The sequence below is a fragment of the Anabrus simplex genome, chromosome 1 (genome assembly GCF_040414725.1).
Source record: "Anabrus simplex isolate iqAnaSimp1 chromosome 1, ASM4041472v1, whole genome shotgun sequence".
Lineage (NCBI taxonomy): Eukaryota > Metazoa > Arthropoda > Insecta > Orthoptera > Tettigoniidae > Anabrus > Anabrus simplex.
Window position 1 is genome coordinate 624,066,720 of NC_090265.1, and position 20,426 is coordinate 624,087,145.

General features: G+C 40.4%; 1 protein-coding gene across 2 annotated transcripts in view; it reads left to right on the plus strand.

Annotated features, from left to right (window-relative positions):
- The window catches only part of vg (vestigial), a 372,182-nt gene that overhangs the window by 266,889 nt on the left and 84,867 nt on the right, over positions 1 to 20,426 (plus strand). For both annotated transcript variants that reach the window (XM_067135677.2, XM_067135676.2), the window contains exons 4-5: positions 5,165 to 5,372; positions 10,977 to 11,209. In XM_067135677.2, coding sequence (XP_066991778.1) covers positions 5,165 to 5,372; positions 10,977 to 11,209 — 441 coding nt within the window. The remainder of the gene's footprint in view (positions 1 to 5,164; positions 5,373 to 10,976; positions 11,210 to 20,426) is intronic.

The window sequence follows — 20,426 nt, forward strand, 5'->3', positions numbered from 1 at the left end:
ACTTCCTGTTGTTGTTGTTGTTGTTGTCGTTAACGATGTATTAAAACTTAGAACAAGGATGTAGATATGTCACTCATACGATAACAACAAGCAAAATACAGCCAGCAAATTCTAAATATTTGTTCTTCGCCCTTACTTCATTTAAAACCACAAATTTTAAAAAAAATCATTCTAAACATATTTACTCAAATTTAAGATTGCTCTTAATGCATCATAGTGTGGATTCGAAATGAAGTGTTTCAGACAAAGGACCATAGAGCAATACAGCTGTTTAACAAATGATGCTTCGTCACGATCTTCATGTCACATTTGTTGGTGTTGACTTGAAGTAGAGCCTGAAGAATATATCGGAAACCGCTGTCCAGTTTTTCTTGTTGTTATATACCCTGACTTCCAACACACGTATACTAATATGTCTAACAAATCTTTCAGATGACAGACAGTCTAATGTAATTTTATTATAAGGAACATACCACGAAAATTTTCTATACTATGTTCATTTATAATTTTGTGTCTGAAGTGTTCTTCTAATGTCCGAATTATAATTCTAAACTGCTAAAAAAGAAAGTAGTAGCTGCAATACTTCCTAGTCTTGGGATGAATCATTTGAATTATATTCTTGTTTAAAATGATCTTTATTTCAGAGTCGTTAAACATTTCTAATAGTCTATATAAATTTCTTTATTAGTCTGTGCAAGAGGGGAATATGTTTGTTGCAGTTTTTTTTCAGTTGCCAAAGCCGTGGCCTATGAGGGGCGGTTCTCTTGTGATAGATGCCATAGAAGGTACAGTAATAGTTAAAGATGCAAAGAGGTGACTGGAGGCAACAGCTGATAGACGTGTAGTGGATAATGACAAGGTTTGCTTAAAGAGGCTACGATGTGGAGACAGTACATGGGAGAACGTGGCACCATGATTGTTTGTATCGGTAAAAGAATGAAATTGTTATATAGCACATAAAACCAAATGAACTTACGAAAACGAACTGCTAGAAGTTTGGCTACGTAAGGTCATAATATTGAACTTGGTGAACATTTTCCGGTTTTTCTCTCACCTCAAGTGGCTTCCCGATGCTCGATATTATCGAGATATTGGCATTAGAGAAAGTCTTGCGCCTCTCTTCTCCTGTAGGGTGAACCTTCTGTGGATATGTGGCTATTGATAGCAAACTTGCCGCTGGGTTCGTCCGACACTTCCTTCTTCTACGTGTAATTAGTGCCGTTCCTACCACAGTCACCACTCTACCACCTTCTGCCCTCGGGATATCAAACTTGGCCACTTCTCCTCGTAGTTCCACCTCTTGCCGGATATTAAAAGGGTGAAGAGCTCTGCTTCCTCTTTAATAGTTCCCAGTGGCTGCATTGAGTAAATGTTTGTGTTTTTGTCTCCTATGTTCAAGGTAGTGGGATCGAAACTTGACATTGTCGCATGGTGGAATAATAACAATTCCACTGAGAGCGCTTCGTAGCCGTCAAAATCATTCGGAAGCCTTGATGATGCCGATCGCAGTTTTCGGTGAAACATTGAGATCATCATATGCTCCTACACCATGGCCTACAAGCCCGGTAAACAGAGTATTCGTAACGCCGGCCGTGAAGCCTCAACTGCTAAATCAAAACTTATGATTTACGGATGATAATATTTTATCTGAGACTACAGGGCTGATGATATCTGTACGGTATGGAGCTGATCTTCGGAAAGAAGTACACCAGATATAAATAAATAAATAAATAAATAAATAAATAAATAAATAAATAAATAAATAAATAAATAAATAAATAAATAAATAAATAAATAAATAAATAAATAAATAATAATTAGTGGCTTGCAGTGATGTCTCAACGGCGCACTAGCGCCAGCGTCTTGGAAAGGTGTAGCATTCCACCTGATGAGCTCGCTGCTATACTGGGACGAAACGCTGGTTACGTCCTACTAAGTAATACGGGTTTCGGAGACACCGAGGTGCCGGAATTTTGTCCCGCAGGAGTTAAATAAATGAATAAATAAATCCAAAATGATTTATTGTAGTCGAATGAAGTCAGTTGATGCTGGAAATTTCAGGCCAGTAGATGGATACTGGCGATAGTAACGGGAGAGAGGCCTACATTGGAGACCTTCCCGGAAAAAGGATGCAAGCAACAAATTAAAAAAAGTATTTTCAGTGTAAATACGGCGTATCATAACGCCTCTATGCTGTGGTGTCATCTTATGTTTTAGATTTGAACAGCCAGCAGAACTTTGTCCTCCGTAGTGAGTGTAGAGAGTGCTTGTGTTTATTCATCATCAGGTGTAATAGATCATTCAAATAAAAGCCATAGACGAAATCACACCTATGTTTGAAATATTTTCTTGACATTTTAGTCTATTTTTTAATTAAACTAATATTGTTTTCTATCATATTTGTTGAAAGCGCATGTACAGGAGTTCTCTTCTGTTATACACAAACGTATGACATACTTGAAGATTATTTTCCATTGTGTCATTTCCAATTCACACATTATTTTTAAAACCTTAAGTTCTACAGTAGCAATATTTTTTTTGTAATAGATGAACTCATTTAATTTTCCCCTTTCCTGAAAAATTACTGATTTTTTGTTTACATCCTTATTCCTGGGAGGTCTTCAGTTGTACAATACTTTTTTTTTTTTTGCTAGTTGCTTTACGTCGCACCGACACAGATAGGCCTGATGGCGACGATGGGGAAGGAAAGGGCTAGGAGTGGGAAGGAAGCGGCCGTGACCTTAAGGTACAGCCCCAGCATTCGCCTGGTGTGAAAATGGGAAACCACGGAAAACCATCTTCAGAGCTGCCGATAGTGGGGTTCGAACCAACTATCTCCCGAATACTGGATACTGGCCGCACTTAAGCGACTGCAGCTATCGAGCTCGGTACACTACTTATTAGGAAGGCCTTTCTTGACAATTACAGACTTGATTAGATTAAAAATTGGCTTTATGAAAGGACGTTATGATTACCACTCTTCAAAAGGAAATATTTATGACTTCTTAATATTTTGGTTATTTCCATACTCGTGTAACCATAGTACGTCATAGGTGCCGTTAACTATTATCAAATCATTATATTTAACACAAGGTAAATCATACTCGAGATGATATATATTTTGTAACATTTATATTTATTTAGAAATAAAAATGTTATTCTCTCTTTTTTGTTATTTGCTATACGTCGCACCGACACAGACAGGTCTTCGGGCAAAGATGGGGTAGGACAAGGTTTTTGATTAGGAAGGAAGCGACTGTAGCCCTCAAGTAAGGTACAATCCCAGCATTTGCCTGGTGTGGAAATGTGATACCACGGGGAAACCAACTTCAGGGCGGTCGATACTGTGGTCCGACCCGACTATCTCCCGAGTGCAACGTAACAGCTACGTGACCTACATCGCGTAGCGAGCTCGCTCCGTGATTAGCATTGTTTTAACTGGTAGAAATTTAGCCGTACTCGAAAGATGTTGCTTTTTTCTTCTACATTTATTCAGTGTGGATGTTGTTGTTTGAGTCATCAATCCATAGACTGATTTGATTCAGCCCTCCATGCCACCCTATCCTGTGCTATCATTTTCAGTTTTACGTAACTACTGCATCCTACACCTGCTCTAATCTGCTTGTCATTTTCATACCTTGGTCTACCCCTAACGTTCTTACCACCTACACTTCCTTCAAAAACCAACTCAACAAGCCCTGGGTGTCTTAAGATGTGTTCTATCATTCTATCTCTTCTTCTCGTCAAATTTAGCCAAATCGATCTCCTCTCGCCAATTCGATTCAGTATCTCTTCATTTGTGATTCGATCTGTCCATCTCACATTCCGCATTTTTCTGTAACACCACATTTCAAAGGCTTCTATTCTCTTTCTTTCTGAGCTAGTTATCGTCCATGTTTCACTTCCATACAATGCCACGCTCCACACGAAAGTCTTCAAAAACATCTTTCTAATTCCTATATCAATGTTTGAAGTGAGCAAATTTCTTTTCTTAAGAATGTTCTTCCTTCCTTGTGCTAATCTGCATTTTATCTCCTCCTTACTTCTGCCATCGTTACTTATTTTACTACCCAAGTAACAGCATTCATCTACTTCCTTTAAGACTTAATTTCCTAATTTAATATTTCCTGCATCACCTGCCTTCGTTCGACTGCAATCCATTACTTTTGATTAGGACTTATTTATTTTCATCTTGTACTCCTTACCCAAGACTTCGTCCATACCATTCAGCAGCTTCTCGAGATCTTCTGCAGTCTCAGATAAAATAACAATATCATCGGCAAATTTCAAGGTATAGATATGTGGTATAATGTTACGAAAACTGTAGCCAAGCACTTCATTAAAATATATCAGCCACTTCAAATGTTTAAATTTGTGTCAAAATACAAGATGGCACGTACAGTAGGCCTACATTATAACGTTACACTATAACTGGTTAAGAAAATTTACTCGCTTCAAACTTAAAAAAGTGTTCCTGAGGAATTTTTTATGTAGTGTGTGGTACTGTGTGAGAGTGAAACAGGGACGGTAAATGATAAAGAAGGGGAATACTGGGAATATTGGCTGTGCGGCTAGGGGCGCGCAGTTGTGAGCTTGCATTCGGGAGACAGTGGGTTCTAACCCCGCTGTCGGCAGCCCTGAAGATGGCTTTCCGTAGTTTCCCATTTCCACACAATGAAAATTCCGGGGCTGTACCTTAATTTAAGGCCACGGCCGCTTCCTTACCACTCCTAGGCCTTTCCTATCACATCGTCGCCATTAGACCAATCTGGATCGGTGCGACGTAAAGCAAATTGTATATTTTAAAAAGGAGGGAGGGGGGGAGTGTTCAAGATGTTGTTTTACAGAAGAATGTGGAATGGGTAGAATTGAAAGCTACTGAGTAAAGTCAGAAGATGAGATTTGATACATTTTGAGACACCCAGGACTTGTATTGTTGGCATCTAAGGAAAGTTTATGGAGTAAAAACAGTAGGGGGGAGTCATTACATGAGTATGACTAACAAATTAGATCGGATGTAGGCGGATGTATTTATACATGATTGAGGAGGTTAGCATTCGATAGTGTGGAGAAGAGGGCTGTATAAAACCAGTCTACAGAATGACAACAACACAGTTTCAGTAATGTACTGTATAACTTTGCTAATTCATTTTGTTACTTGCAGAGACGTCGCCAATGTCAGCTCGGAATTTCCCACCATCGTTCTGGAACAGTAACTACCAGAGCACTGCTACGGTGACGTCGCACCATTCGAGCGCTGCCGACCTCTACGCGGACCCATACCATCCCCACAGCGCGGCCGGAGCTAGCTCTGACCCCTGGCACTCCCACTACCAGCAGTACAGCGCGGCGGCCGCACACCACCACCACAGGTAAGCAATGTCAATCTCCTACAGTAGTAGTGATCATCTGAGACTGGTTTTGCAAGCATTAATGAATTAGGTTGCAATACAGTGCGGACAGTTTATAAACAGTGCATGTTAAGATATCAGCATATTAAAAGCATTCCACCGTCAAAGGACTCAAAACTGTGTCGTTCTTTTTGGGACAGTTCCTTTTCTCTAAAACGGAATACATCCTTCAAAGTCTAGAATTGTCATATCACCAGTGGCATATTCAGTGATGGGAAAAGTATTAGGAAAAGGTAAGTGGGTAGAATTACATTTACTTGATAAATATTTTAATTAAATTACTTTTAAATATTTTCTTCTTCAACATGAATCAATAATACAATTACAATGACTTTACAGAACACCAGTCTTATGAGCATTATTGACTTCATTTTTCGCATGGATTGGAATAATATCAACATTTGTAAAGAGTTGTGGTGTAGTTGCTTGTGTGATTAGTTTCCACCCCCGAATAATCCAGTTCGATTCCCGGCTCTGCCACGAAATTTGAAAAGTGGTACGAGGGCTGGAACGGGGTCCACTCAACCTCAGGAGGTCAACTGAGTAGAGGGGGTTCGATTTCCACCTCAGCCATCCTCGAAGTAATTTTCCGTGGTTTTTCACTTCTGCTCTAGACAAATCCCGGGATGGTACCTAACTTAAGGCTACGGCCGCTTCTTTCCCTCTTCCTTGTTTTCCCCTTCCAGTCTTCCCATCCCCATACGGCCCCTGTTCAACATAGCAGGTGAGGCCACCTGGGCGATGTACTGTCCTCCTTCCACGTTGTATCCCCCTGACCCAAAGTCTCATGCTCCAGGATACCGCCCTTTAAGCGGTAGAAGTGGTATCCCTCGCTGATTCCGAGAAAATAAAGAACCCTGGAGGGTAAACGGATCACGAAAAAGAGAGAAATAATAATAATAATAATAATAATAATAATAATTGGTTTCACGTCCCACTTACCACTATGAAGGTTTTCGAAGACGCCGAGTTGCCGGACATTTGTCCCGTAGGAGTTATTTTACGTACGGGTAAATCTACCGATACGAGGCTGACGTATTTGAGCACCTTCACATAGTATCGGACGGACGCATGATCGAACCTGCCAACTTGGGCTCAGCAAGCCAGCGCCTTAATCATCTGAGCCAGTCAGCCCGGCGATATTAATTCATTCTGTGTTTACTTAGCAGAGAGACTTTAAGTGGCTATCATCGCTAAGTGGCCCTGCTCCATGGTGAATACATGGTTGGCTATCTGGTCCTTGGTCCAAGGGATCCCGTGTTTGATTCGCGACCGGGTCGAAAATTTTAACCTTGGAAGGTGGGCCCGTATGATATACGTTAGGCCCCTGCGACACAGATAGTTCTTACGGTGACCATGGGATAGGAAAATGCTAGGAATGGGAAGGAAGCGACCGTGGCCTTAATTACGGCCTGGTATGGAAAAGGGAAAACACGAAAGACCATTTTCATGGCTGCCGACAGTGCAGTTCGAAACTGCTATCTCCCGAATTAAAGCTCACAGCTCTCCTCCTCTAACCACACGGCCAACTCGCTCGGTCTAAATATCTTTAAGAACTTCCGTATATCAAGTTGTGGCTCACGATAGACTTATACCGGACGGTTCCATCAGTAGGAACTAATAAGCTAGTAGTGTAATAGAATTGGTGATGTGTCAGACTAGGCTGCAGCCACAGTTTTAATTTACTCTTTCTCCCTGTCCTCCATGAAATGACTTGATAGATACCGTTGTACCCAAACCTCGCCTTTTCTAAGAACAACAGATGCACCCAACAAGATCTCAATCCAGCTGTGTTCTTTATGATACAAACGTAACTGTTTTAAGTCCCATCTAAATGTCACTGAAGGATCATGAATTACTGTGTAATTCAATAAGAAAAGAATGACAATGGCGAATATATTGTTTAAAGCACACTCCTCAATTACAGTTGCCAAGGCCATTGAATCCTCATTCGGCATCAAAGCGAGCGGAAGGTCTTTGAAGCACGGTCTTCCCCACCCACCAACCTTACAGTGCCACACTCTGTAAGTGTCGCAGGCGTGTTTCCTCGAAACAGGTTTTGCTGCCGAATAGCTTTCCTCCTGCAGGGCGACTTAAGTGTATCATCTAAAGTAGTAAGCGCGTGTTTTAGTGGTTTTACCATTTTACGAAACTGTGTTTAACTCTACAAAGTTCACCAGGGTGGCATGACACCGCATACGACTCCATTTTGTTCTGTACTTTAATGGCACATGGGCATGAAGCCTTCCCCACCAGTGGCTGTTAGTGCATGAAGAGTTTTTGGGCGCCACCCCACCGCCTTAAAAAAAACATAATTTCACTCTTTATCAAAGGCGGTCGGGCGTAGAGCTAACCACTCTACCCCATCACGTGCCGCGGTTAGCAATGGTGGAAGCCTTTACCTTCCACTCTTCCAAGGACCTTCATGGCCTGTATAGAGGTGTCTTTGTCTTTGTCATTACCTCAGGAATTGTTGACGTAAAATTTCATTGCGTTAACTACAGTACTTATAACAATGAACTTTAATCTTCTCTCTGTCCGGCTCCATGGCTAAATGATTAGTGAGCTGGTCTTTGGTCCAAAGGGTCTCGGGTTCAATTCCCGGCCGGATTGGGGATTTTAACCTTCATTGGTTAGTTCCAATGGTTCAAGTGTTAGGGATGTGTGTGTCGTCTTCAGCATTAGAATTTATCATGCGTACGGCGCAATTTTCACAAACGCGCAGGTCGCCCTTGTGGCGCAACTCGAAAGACCTGCACCAGGCCTCTTTAGAGGCCACACCCCATTCTTCTTTTATCCTCATTCTTTCGGACAATATTATAACTTATGTTAAACTTAGATACTGAGATATCAGAATATCGAAAAACACTGCATAAATTATTAATTGCAGCAAAATTGCGGGGGTGGGGGAAAGTAACAAGAAGAATCCGTTGGGTGATATGGCACTCCAGATGAGCAGTAACTATCAACAAAATAAGGTGACCATTCTAGGGGTTAAGAATATTGTGGAAGTCCAAATATTAAAAGATTCTTCTGTCAACAGACGTCTTTCTGCAGAAGTGAGCATTCAAGAGTTACAGCCACACACGTGACGTTAACAACTTTCAAGGACGTAAGGGTACAAAAGTAAATGTTCCACTCCAGCTCAAAGAGTGCCGGCTGGAATCCAATGGTCACGGCAACAGAACACACAGTAAATTATGACTTCCAAAAGTACAGGCTGGAAGTATGACGACTGTTCGCAGTGATATGGGAACAAATTCCATGATCTTTCGGAAGTCCTCAAAATCAAAATTCACTGCCTGCGGTGGCCGGCTCATAAGGGCCCCTTCAAATTGGTTAAAGATTTTCTGGATAAATCTAAGTTTGAAGTACATGTTTAAAACTACTATTCTTCATACCGTGCAGACTGACGCAGATCAGTCCCATTTGGGCATAGGGGAACACAATGTTGTTTATATCCTTGAAAACAACTCAAAATATCCACTTTGAATGTGGAATATCGGCTGTTAATGAAAGAAAATTACTGTCCATAATAACGATAGCAATTTTACCTTTTGGCACAAGTTTCCTCCAAATAGACAACAGTTAAATATCACAAAGTGTTTATTGTCAGAATTTAAAAAAAGTTTTACATCGCACCGACACAGGTAGGTCTTATGGCGACGACGGGATAGGAAAGGGCTAAAAGTGGGAAGGAAGTAGTTGTGGTCTTAAGGTACAGCCCCAGCATTTTCCTAGTGTGATAATGGGAAACCATTGAAAACCATTTTCACGGCAGCCGACACTGGGGTTCGAACCTACTAACTCCCGAATACAAGCTTACAGATGTGCGACATTCACAATCAATCAATCAATCAATCAATCAATCAATCAATCAATCAATCAATCAATCAATCAATCAATCAATCAATCAATCAATCAATCACCACTGATCTGCATTCAGGGCAGTCACCCAGGTGACAGATTCCATATGTGTTGTTTACCTAATCTTTTCTGAAATAATTGCAAAGGATTTGGAAATTTATTGAACAACTTCCTTGGTAAATTATTCCAATCTTCAACTCCTCTTTTTATAAACTAATATTTGCTCCATTTTTTTCTCTTGAATTCCAACTTTATCTTCATACTGCGATCTTTACTTTTAAAAATACCACTCAAACTTATTAGTCAGTACTCATTAGTCTACTAATGTCATTCCGCGCCATCCGTCCACTGACAGCTCGGAACATACCACTTAGTCGAGCAGCTCGTCTCGTTTTTCCCAGGTCTTCCCAAGCCAAACTTTGCAACATTTTCATAACGCTACACTTTTGTCTGATATCACCCAAAAAAACCGGACTTTTAACTTGGAGAGTGTGCAGTGAATGAAGAACGAATTACTGAAATGATCAAAAAAAGTTCACTCCATCTAAATCAAAAGCGGACTCCTTCAGTGTGTTAAACCATTGAGAACGATCATGTAGATATAGCCTGATGATTCAATATCCGTTCTTATTCCCACTTTTCGTACAGATCCAGCAGACTTCCTTGATCAGCACATTAACTCATTCCTCATTCATTGTTCGTGGAGCAAGTTAAAAGTATTTTTGGATCATTTTGTGAACTCTGACGAAACAAAATCGTGGCACATTCAGTCTATTATGGGCCTGGGCCTGCCAGTTAACTATTGCTTAGCCAAATGGCCTACAGGTTTTGGAGTGCCGGAGTACTGTGCTCTATTTGCGACTCATGCAAGGATTGTAATCCTCATTTGTGAGATATAGAAGGGGGTTATCTAATTTATCGTGAGATCGACTGGTGAACCAGCTAATATGAGAGTTAGTGAGCCCACAATCGGTGAATAAAATTGAACAGCTGATCGAGAACTTCGTCTGGCTACACTCCGATACTGCAGGTCATATGGCTGAGCATAAATTCCTTAGTTTTTGTCATATTATCATGATTTAAGAAACTTGATATTTTTAAGAAAATTTAATCAGCTTGAATATTAGTTGACATCCCTCTTTACATGCGTTTCTGTTGTTAAATAACGTAAACCAGTCAAGGAAGAGATGACGATAGGAGACCATGATTACGAAAATACGGTTTCTAAGCAAGAGAGATGATGATAGGTTGATAGATTGACGAGCAATTTACACTCTGTTTAGCACTGGCCGTAAGCCGGGGTTCACTTGCATAGGTTCCCAATGATGCACAGCGTCTCACGAAATTCGATGTTTCCACTGAGCTATATTATTTGCCAGATAAAAACTAGTGGTTGTAATTCATGGAATGATTAATGTAAATTACATAAAACTGGATTAATTAATATTGCTACGACTGGCCTTAATGAGAAAAATTTATCGATGTATATATTTTCTTATTGCTACTTGGTTAACGTCGCACCAATTCAGATTACAGAGACATAAAATAAAGGCTTCAATCAAAAACAAAAACTTATTTCATTTCTAATTCGTTCCTAACCGACTGTATGTTTATTAACCCTACCACATAATTTAATTTGACATTTTCTATACAACGTCCTTAATATATAGGCTAATTCTTTATATTGCTGTGCTCCAGGGCCGTCCACGAGTACCATCATCACCACAACATGGCGCAGTACGGCAGTCTACTACTGCCCCCAACGACGCGGCTACCACCCCACGTGACAGCCTCGCATCAGTACAGCAAAGGAGGCGTCCCCGAACCTTGGGGAACCCCCAGCCACACGGCCCGGTTGCACCACGACCAGGCTGCGGCGCACCATCCGCACGCTCTCGACTCGGGCTACTCAGCGTACCCCACAATGGCGGGTAAGTAAAACTAATCACTACTTTTTAATGTGGGAGACCTGATAAGCGTTGGTTAAAAAGAGACGGTTGTCCTGAAACGAAGAGTTGTCTGTGGATGTCTTTAAGTTGTATGTTCGTTGTATTTGTTTTTTCCATGTGATTATGCGAAAGAAATACAGGAATAATCTCTACGCCTACTTCAAATCACGCAGCACTTATAATAGTCCCAGACTTAAACCCTCCACTGACGTAGAATTTACAATTAAGCAGTCCGCAGACTTTTCTCCCATAAAATAGAACAGAAAAATCCGTACGGAGATTTCCTAAGTTCCTGAACTGAAACAAAGATGCAATAACTATTTGACAGGAGATGCTGAGTACCATAAAAATAAATCACATAATAAATAAGCCATGGAAAAAGAAAATTAGGCGGAGAATGTGGCAAGTATAATTTTATTTTCAAAATTTGCCTCTAGAAAATATTTCGGTACCTTTTTTCCCCTACCCCGTACTCTTGTGAATGCCGAAGTTTATGTTGTGGGTTTGAATGCTAGTGGATGCAACTGTACGACTGAGAAAAATATATCGATCTAAGTTATATATTTTCTTATTACTAATCTACTTGTTGAACGTGGCATTTACCAACATTTCAGGGATAGAAAATGGCTAGGACTTGGAAGATAGTGCCATTGGCTTTAATTAAGTTACAGCCTTGATATTTCCCTGATCTGACAATGGGAAACCATGGGCAACCATCTGTAGGGCTGCCGACGGTAGGGTTCTAACTCATCTGCCGAGCGCAAGCTTACAACTACACGACTCGTATTGCATAGTGAAATCTTTTCTGAAAGTTAAACTTGGTATTATTATCCTAGCGTTTCTGAAGAGTGAGTGTGAAGAATTCCGGGGAACAAGAACTGTGTAGTTTCCCAATCTTGTCTTCACGCGTGGATTAACTGTTTTAGCGAGCTCAATAGTTTAAATGAACGGATTCCAGCATAAATGAGTCTGAACCAGACATTCAAATTTGTATCCTTTGATTCTAATGTTTTATACATTAACCTTAGTTTAGAGTGTCATATTTTTAAGTGTTTTTTTACAGTGATCGTAAGTCTCATGATAAATTATGCACTTCCTTCATTCCTTCATATGAAATTCCTTTCGTAAGACAGCTCTACTTACCTCACCGTTCTTAAAAATGGGTAATTAGTTCCTATTTATAGCAAGTCCATTCATATATCTGCTAATTTTAACGCGCCAACGTTGTGCTGATCAAGATATGCATCTCATAAACGTTTCCTATTAATGCATACTTTCCGCTTCTAAAATTAGGCCCATGCAGAACGCTTTTGTAAGCAAATTCACTCTCTCTGGAGTGTGTTACTGTTACAATCAGATGGGAAGGGAATATTTTCTTTTAAGAACAGATACGTAGCTTGCACATTCTTTGGTAAAATTTGAGAAATGAGTATAGTTATAATAATTACCATTCTTTAGCCGACTTTTGTGACACAGTCTGTTGGTCATCGGCCTTCTGTTTCCTAGATTGGAGTTTTCAACCCAGGCTGAGGCTTGTGGCATTTTATGTTATTTAAATTAGACTTATTCCTGTCATTGGCATAGGACACATTACGGACACCGTGGTATGTATTAAATTATTCTTTTTATTATTTAAATTTTATGGCATTCATTGGACCACTCTAGCCAACCTTATACAAAAAAAAATTCAGTTTCCTGTCAGCCCAGTACTTTTTCATTCTCTCTGATCGTATCCTTCTTTCTTAATCGGAAATCACCCTTCCTATTGTCTGTTTGTTGATTCTGGTTTGCAGTCTGGTTTGCTTGTCTGCGAGTTTCCTGATTTTGTTGGTTTCGTTTCTTAGGTCTTCCACTGTAATTTGTAGTTCATCCATATTATTATTATTATTATTATTATTATTATGATTATTATTATTATTATTATTATTATTATTATTATTATTATGAGAGAGATACAGAAACATTTATCACATTATAGCTATTCCAACTTGTCTTTACGAAAGTTAAACTTGGGATCTCAATAACAAAGATTATAGCTCGATAACTGCTATTGTTTTTAAAAGATGCATCGAGAATTCCGAAAAAGGCCTACAACTACCATCCTACAGACAAGAGGAACGTAAAAGCCTCCTAGAAGAAGATGGTATTGTGAAGTCGAAATAGGCAATGGCCTAATATTTTTACCAGTTGTCATTTTTAATTTATTTTACACAGTATGGATCAGGCTATGGTAAAATTACGACTGCATGATGAAGTTGAGAGCGGGGTCGCTGGGCTTCCTTCCGCACCCTCTAACTACCCTTACTCCATTGGTCAGTTTTCCCCTTTGGAGAACTGGTTGTCAGGCGGTTATAATCACGACATTGAGCCCCATTAAAACAAAACTCATTATCACTACGGGATTGGTTACCGGACTCAGTTCACACGGAGTGCTCCTCTTCTGTTAAAGAGGCTCTCGTTGCCATAGCAACATCTCTCCACTACTGGCTAGTCGAAAGATATCGCCTGCCCAGTTTCTGCCATTGTCAGACTTTCTCGAGTGAAGTAAGTCCGTTTCTACACTCTTGGTTATTACTAAAACTAATGCCGATATAAAATTATTGAAATCTAACAGTCTGGCAAGTATTAATCAGAGTGTAATTTAGTTTGGTGCAGTCCCTTTATTTTGACATAATTATGTCTTATGGTTTGGGGTCACCTGAATTGCGATAAAAATTGTGTAGCGCGATGTTACCCAGCAACCGTGCAGGCTGTCTTATGGCTGGCAGTCATATGACATTAGCAATACAAAATGCGTGACGCGGTGTTACCTAGCAACCGTGCAGGCTGTGATGTGAAGTATTGATGGATGACCATGACAGAGACATATAGAGGGCTCTTTTATCAAAGAGGTCTCTTATCATCATTCTCCAGAGAAGTGATTATTCAATTCGTCATAGTTTCATAGACCCTGAGTCACTTATCCCCTTTCGTTGCACTGAATCCTACACCTGTCGACTCCAAATTCCATACCGATATCTCCAGAAAATTCCTTAGATTCAAATAAATGAATAGTTATCAATTTGTGTTTCATTTATGATCATTCGATTTTCCCAAAGGGAAAATGGCACCTTTTTTCCGTATGGTCTCAATACCTGCATATCCTAATTTGGTGGGAATTAGAAGGCAGCTTAAAAATAAGTTATGTTTACCTACTCTAACATAATTTCAGTAACAAAGCGTTATGTAGCGCATATATTTTTGTAGTCTACGTATTCCGTGGCCGGCCCTGCGGTGGAGGGGTAGCATGCCTGTCCTTACTCGGAGGCCTCAGTTTCGATTCCTGACCAGGTCACTGACTTTTACCTTGTTCGAGGTCCACTCAGCCTACGTAGGTACAATCGAGGAGATATCTGCCCGTGAGATAGCGCCACTATAGAAAACCAAGAATAACGGCCGAGAAGATTCGTGCCGACCACACGACACCTCGTAATCTGCAGCTTTTCGGGCTGAGTACCAGTCGCTTGGTAGCCCTTCGGAGTTTTTGCGCCATGGGGAATGTATTCCATGGCTTACGAGCTCGAATCATGTGGCCATATTTATCATTATAAAATAATGATTATCTTGCGCTTTCAAAATAGTATCACCGGGCGAGTTGGCCGTTCAGTTAGGGGCGCGCAGCTGTCAACTTGCATCCGGGAGATAGTGGGTTCGAACTTCCTCTGTCGACAGCCTTGAAGATAGTTTTGTGCGGTTTCCTTTTTTCACTCCAGACAAATGTTGCAGGCTGTACCTTAATAAGGTCGATTCCTTCCCAGCCCCAGTCCTACGCAAAAAAAAGCAACTTCTACAAAAAGAAAAGAAAAGGGAGAAGTTAGTTGAGGTGTGCTCTCTCTCTTCTATTAACGGACTCATCTCTGCTAGATACCATTACTGCTGCAATTATTAACACTCAACTGGCAACGACCGGTACACACCAGCTAGAATTTAATAATAGAACGTAAATAAATAAATAATAATAATAATAATAATAATAACAATAATAATAATAAATTAGAGACTCGTAAATATGACCTGTTGTCGACTGAGAGGGTGTCGAATTCTACGCACTCGTGGAAGGATTATATAAAGCTTTTTTCAGCCGTGGTCGAACAGCTCTGCACTCGGCCAACCAACCAACTGAGCAGAGAACCGGTAATCGTGGCTATACACCTCTGTATTTGGGAGACGGAGAGGGGTTTGTACCCACCATCGGCTGTCCTGAGAATGGTTTTCCATTCTCCTACACTGAGGTGAATGCCGGGACAGGTCCTAGTATAGGCCACGGCCGCCAAACCTCTCAACTTAACCATACTTCTCCTTTACCAATTCAGATCTCCTTGACCTGTGAGAAGGCATCTCCTCCTATAAGGAGTCATAAAGAAAATATAAAGCCCAATCTAAAACAATCTATTTAATAATAAAACATCTTACATGTACATGAAATTTTCACCCAATTATCATTATCCGCCCAACTTCTAAATCCCCTGCAAATTTATTTACACTTTCCCATTCAAGCATTCTCTATAGCGCATTGTATCATTAACATAGTCATATGGTTTTGTTCCCTCTTCTGAACACTCGGCATTTTCACTGGTGAAACAACACAGCAGTCAACTTGAAAACTTTCCCATACAATGGCAACTTCAGTGAATGATGAGTAACTGACGCGAGTCACACCGCACCTTCAAACGATTCTGCCTGAGGATAGGTAGGAATTTCCGCGTACAAATCACTTGTCACCAGAACGTTAAGTATTACAGTATGCTCCAAAAATTATTGCCCTAGTCATACCGTTCGACCAATGTAAGTACAGAAAAAAAACCCAGTAACACTAATTTCCTGATTTATCCGTTATGGAAAAAAAAAAATGTATGCAGAAGTCGAGCTTTATGTAATCTTGAGTTGTCCAAAGTAGAATTTCCGAGACTCGATTGTATTAGAATTGGTCAGTTCTTGATTTTGATATAATGTAGCTGCTAATTTCTAGTGCCGTTGAACTGCTGTGGTACTGCAAAATATCTTGGGAAGTTGAAGTATCATTTCATTTTAACTGTGTAAAGTCGTGTTGAAGAATAGTGTCGCTTTCTTTCAAAGGAGTGTACACATGAGCGAGTTAAGAGTTTTGATATTTATGTCTTTGAAATGTGAATAAGACGACCAGTACAATTTTTGTTAGCGGGAAATAATTGTAATAGCGAAGGCCTGGAATGCCATGACCGTGTGACCGGAGATGCTAAGATGCAGGGAATTTAAAATACGCGGAAAAGAAACAGTTACTTATTTTTACTTACTTTAAGAATCAAGGAGTCCGTGTCAACAAAAATCTCGGATCTTTGTAAATAGTTGGGGTCCAATCATTAAAAACAAGAAGACATCGGCCTGTTATCTTTTTGTTTGTTTTTGTCTCTAGGATTTCAAATTTGAAATATGAGGTGGAACGCATAATTAGACAGGTGAAGTTCTTTGAAAATGCAGTAGCGAAGGGCGCCCTGGCGGCAGGCGGGCGGGAACTAATGTTTGTGGGCCCATTTATGGTAGTTCTTATAAATTTGTATGATGGCCAACACATCTCTGTATGACTGTTATACTTGCTACCGGAATTCACATTCTTCTTATACGAGTTATTAAATAAATAGAAAAAGACCTGGACGACAAGTTGTATTATACCTCAAACATCAAATCGTAACGCTTTCTCGTAAAAGTTTTACAAGCCTTGTGGACTCGGCTGGAGAGAGACGGACAGAGCCACCTAAACGGTGATTTATCGGTGACCTTCCTCACGACCACTCTATGTCCCTTGTTTTCTCGGTACTACTGAAAGGCTCACCTTTCTTTCTACCTTTCTTCCCTTCTCTCTCTATCTTATAATACACGCAGTCGGTCATTCCATTGTTTTGTTGAGCTTCTCTTTTAGACGGGCCGCGCGCTAACCACATTGCGCTGATCGTCTTTTTTCTCTTACTGTTGTGAGTTGATTTTTTGGTTGTCTTTTCTTTTGTTGTCGCCCATGTATGTGTAGTTTGTATCCTCCTCTATGCTCGCCTCTTTTGCCGGTATCTTCTTCAACCTTAACGACACTTTTAGTTTATTTCTGATTCCGACAATTCTTTCAGTTTTATTTTCCACTAACAGATGATTTTAAAAAAACTCCGGCCATATATTCCTCGCCTAATGCCGACATTGTCGCAAATTTCATTTTTTAGATTAGTCCTTTTATGCTACTTTTCCTCTGCCTTGTTATTGTTCACGGGAGATGACTTTTTATTGTTTCTAAGAAAACACGATGCCTTTGCTGGCGGGACCTAGTGTTTACAGTGCACTATGTCTTCTGGTATGGGCTAGAGTAATCTTGTTACTTTCATTGATCTGTCTCAGCTTTAACCTTAGCTTTGACAAAATGAAAGTGACTGAGGTATGAGTGATGCTAGTAATGCCATTCCTTCTGCAGCCAGTCCCTGCTATGAATGGTGTGAAAATATTGCTCATAGGGTCAGTTGGTGCATGCATTTCAGTGGGCTTGGCAGACTGATATGTAATAGCAACTTCTGGCTCGGTGAGGAAAGCAACGGGAAACTACCTCGCCCCTCATTTCCCTAGTACGCCTCTTCAGTGATGCCTAGGCCATCTATGACAGCTGATGGCGGAGCTGTTGAGGATCCAACCAGCCTTCGGGCTGAGGACTAAACATACACACAAGAAAACACGATTTCATTTATTTTACAAGTTTACAGAAAATGTCATAAGAAATATTAAAACCAGCCGGAGGGATTGGTTGCCAGTTTCTACTAATGAGAACACACTGAAATAGAGTTAGTTTCTTGTTAACTTTCATATTTCATATTTCAACAGCAGTGCAAATATCTAAATGTTGGATTCCCTGCTTCAAAACAGACCACACAGGTATAGTACTATTTCAATGTGTCCTGCTGCGCAGTTCGTTGCTGTCGTAAACTGCAGATTAGGGCATAATCAGATTGAATAAGGTATCCCTCCCTGATGTCTATTGATACCCTTTAAGATAAGACATATTTTGAAATTGAAGAGACTCATTGTTAGGGATCTAAAAAGCATAATTATATTCTTATCCGATTTAGAATATATTTTTCTCTCATTAAAGAACATGTTTTCGTCGCGTTTCACACATCTTGATGGGATTGCGAATGGGATATGCGTCGTATATGTAGACCTGGCCCAGTTTTATGTAATGGCCCATCGGTGTTACAAATCTATTTTAATGAATGAAATAAAATAATCGTTGTAGTAAAAAATGAAATACCGGGCGAGTTGGCCGTGCGGTTAGGAGCGCGCCGCTGTAAGCTCGCATCCCGGAGATAGTGGGTTCGAACCCCACTGTCGGCAGCCCTGAAGATGGTTTTCCGTGGTTTCCCATTTTCACATCAGGCAAATGCTGGGACTGTACCTTAATTAAGGCCACGGCCTTTTCCTTCCCATTCCTAGGCCTTTCCTGTCCCATCGTCGCCATAAGACCTATCTGTATCAGTATGACGTAAAGCAACTAGCCACAAAAAAATAAATATAGAGGAAGGGGAGAAAAGAAAAGAAGAGAAAAGAAAAGAAAAGAAAAGAAAAGAAAAGAAAAGAAAAGAAAAACCTAGCTAAGAGGCCCCTTCTCCAATCATTCTTACTACCCCGTTGCTCGTCCTTCGGCCAAATCGTTCTTTTCAACACCTCTTCCATAACGACCCCAAATCTCCTAGACAGAGTGGGGGTAATCTCCTTTAGTTTGGCCCTCCCCACTTCTTCAGGATGGAGAATGAAAGCATTTTAAATAAATAATTTAAAAATAAAGGAAAAAATTGTGTTTGGTCTCTTCTATCAGTAATATTTCATAAGCGTTCACGCTTCTGATCGAAGAATTGGTGGGAATCTGGTTAAAGTGGTGATACGGACGACTCATCAGGTTATCATGGGTTGACAGATTACGTAACACCTTAATTAAGGCCACCTTCCCAATCCTAGCCCTTTCCCATCCGTGCGTCGCCGAAAACCTTAGTGCGATGTGAAACAACTAGAAAAAAAGAAAGCGTGGCACAGGTAAATGTTATCAATGCCAGATTCAGTTAGGGGCCCATGGTCCCCAACCCATGCTCCCGGGTGTGAGCTCCAGGGTATTTTCCCCTTTCAGTTTCCTCTTACGACAGGGAGGTTATACCGTGCATGTATTTTAATGCTCACACCTGATTACTTTTACTTCATTTTAAAACAATAATCACTACCACCACAGGAGTGGTTCCTATGGGCTTTGTTGTACCCAGTGATGTTCTACTCGACTCGTCCATTAGCTAATAGGAAAATGGGTAAAATGAGTGTTCTCATTAGCCAAGTTGCAGTTCCGTCTGTTCATGGCAGAACGAATAAACAACTCCAGAATAATGCTGTTTTTTACCAGAGCGGGGAGATGCAGATCTAGAAGCAGAAAGAGACTTATTAACGTAACATTACTGTCTGTCACACAGCACGACCGTGTGTTCCGAGAAACCAGCCTGCCTGTAATGTGGGTTGCAGACATTCAGGCGCCGCTGCTGTATTTATTGCATCCAGGGAGTCTCCGTATCAGATCGGTCTCTTTAGTTCCACACCCCTATATGGAGATTAGAACATGGCTGGATTTCAATTACATTTCCAAATGTCTCGAGTTTCACTATACTTAGATCGCGTCTGTTACGTGAGGCGATATGGCACTCTGAATTTAGATAACAATCACAACATATCCAAGTGTACTGCACATACAATACGGAAATACCGTTCCATTTCTGTAAGGAATTTGAATAATTTAAATTCCTATCTTCAGCTCTTAAGGTGTTATATCGATTAATCGTGCAACATCTCTTTTTACCTTCCGTTTGCATTCAGTCACAGTATGCAATATCGATGGACTATTTTCGTAACGTCAGGATACGAGCCACTTATTGATCGAACACTTCCTTCCAACATTTTGTCGTGATGATGCAATTACGCAAGATAAATATTTTACGCACTTTCCGGCTGTGACGCAGTTCAGTATTACGAATGCCCCTGAATATGAAATGAACACTCACGATTTTTCTACGTTATTGCCTCGAATTACATAATGCTTTAACTGCTGTATTTATCAATATTAGGGTGTAGTTTTTGCCTAAATCATCAAGTAGCGGCACGAAGGTCATCATACCTTAAA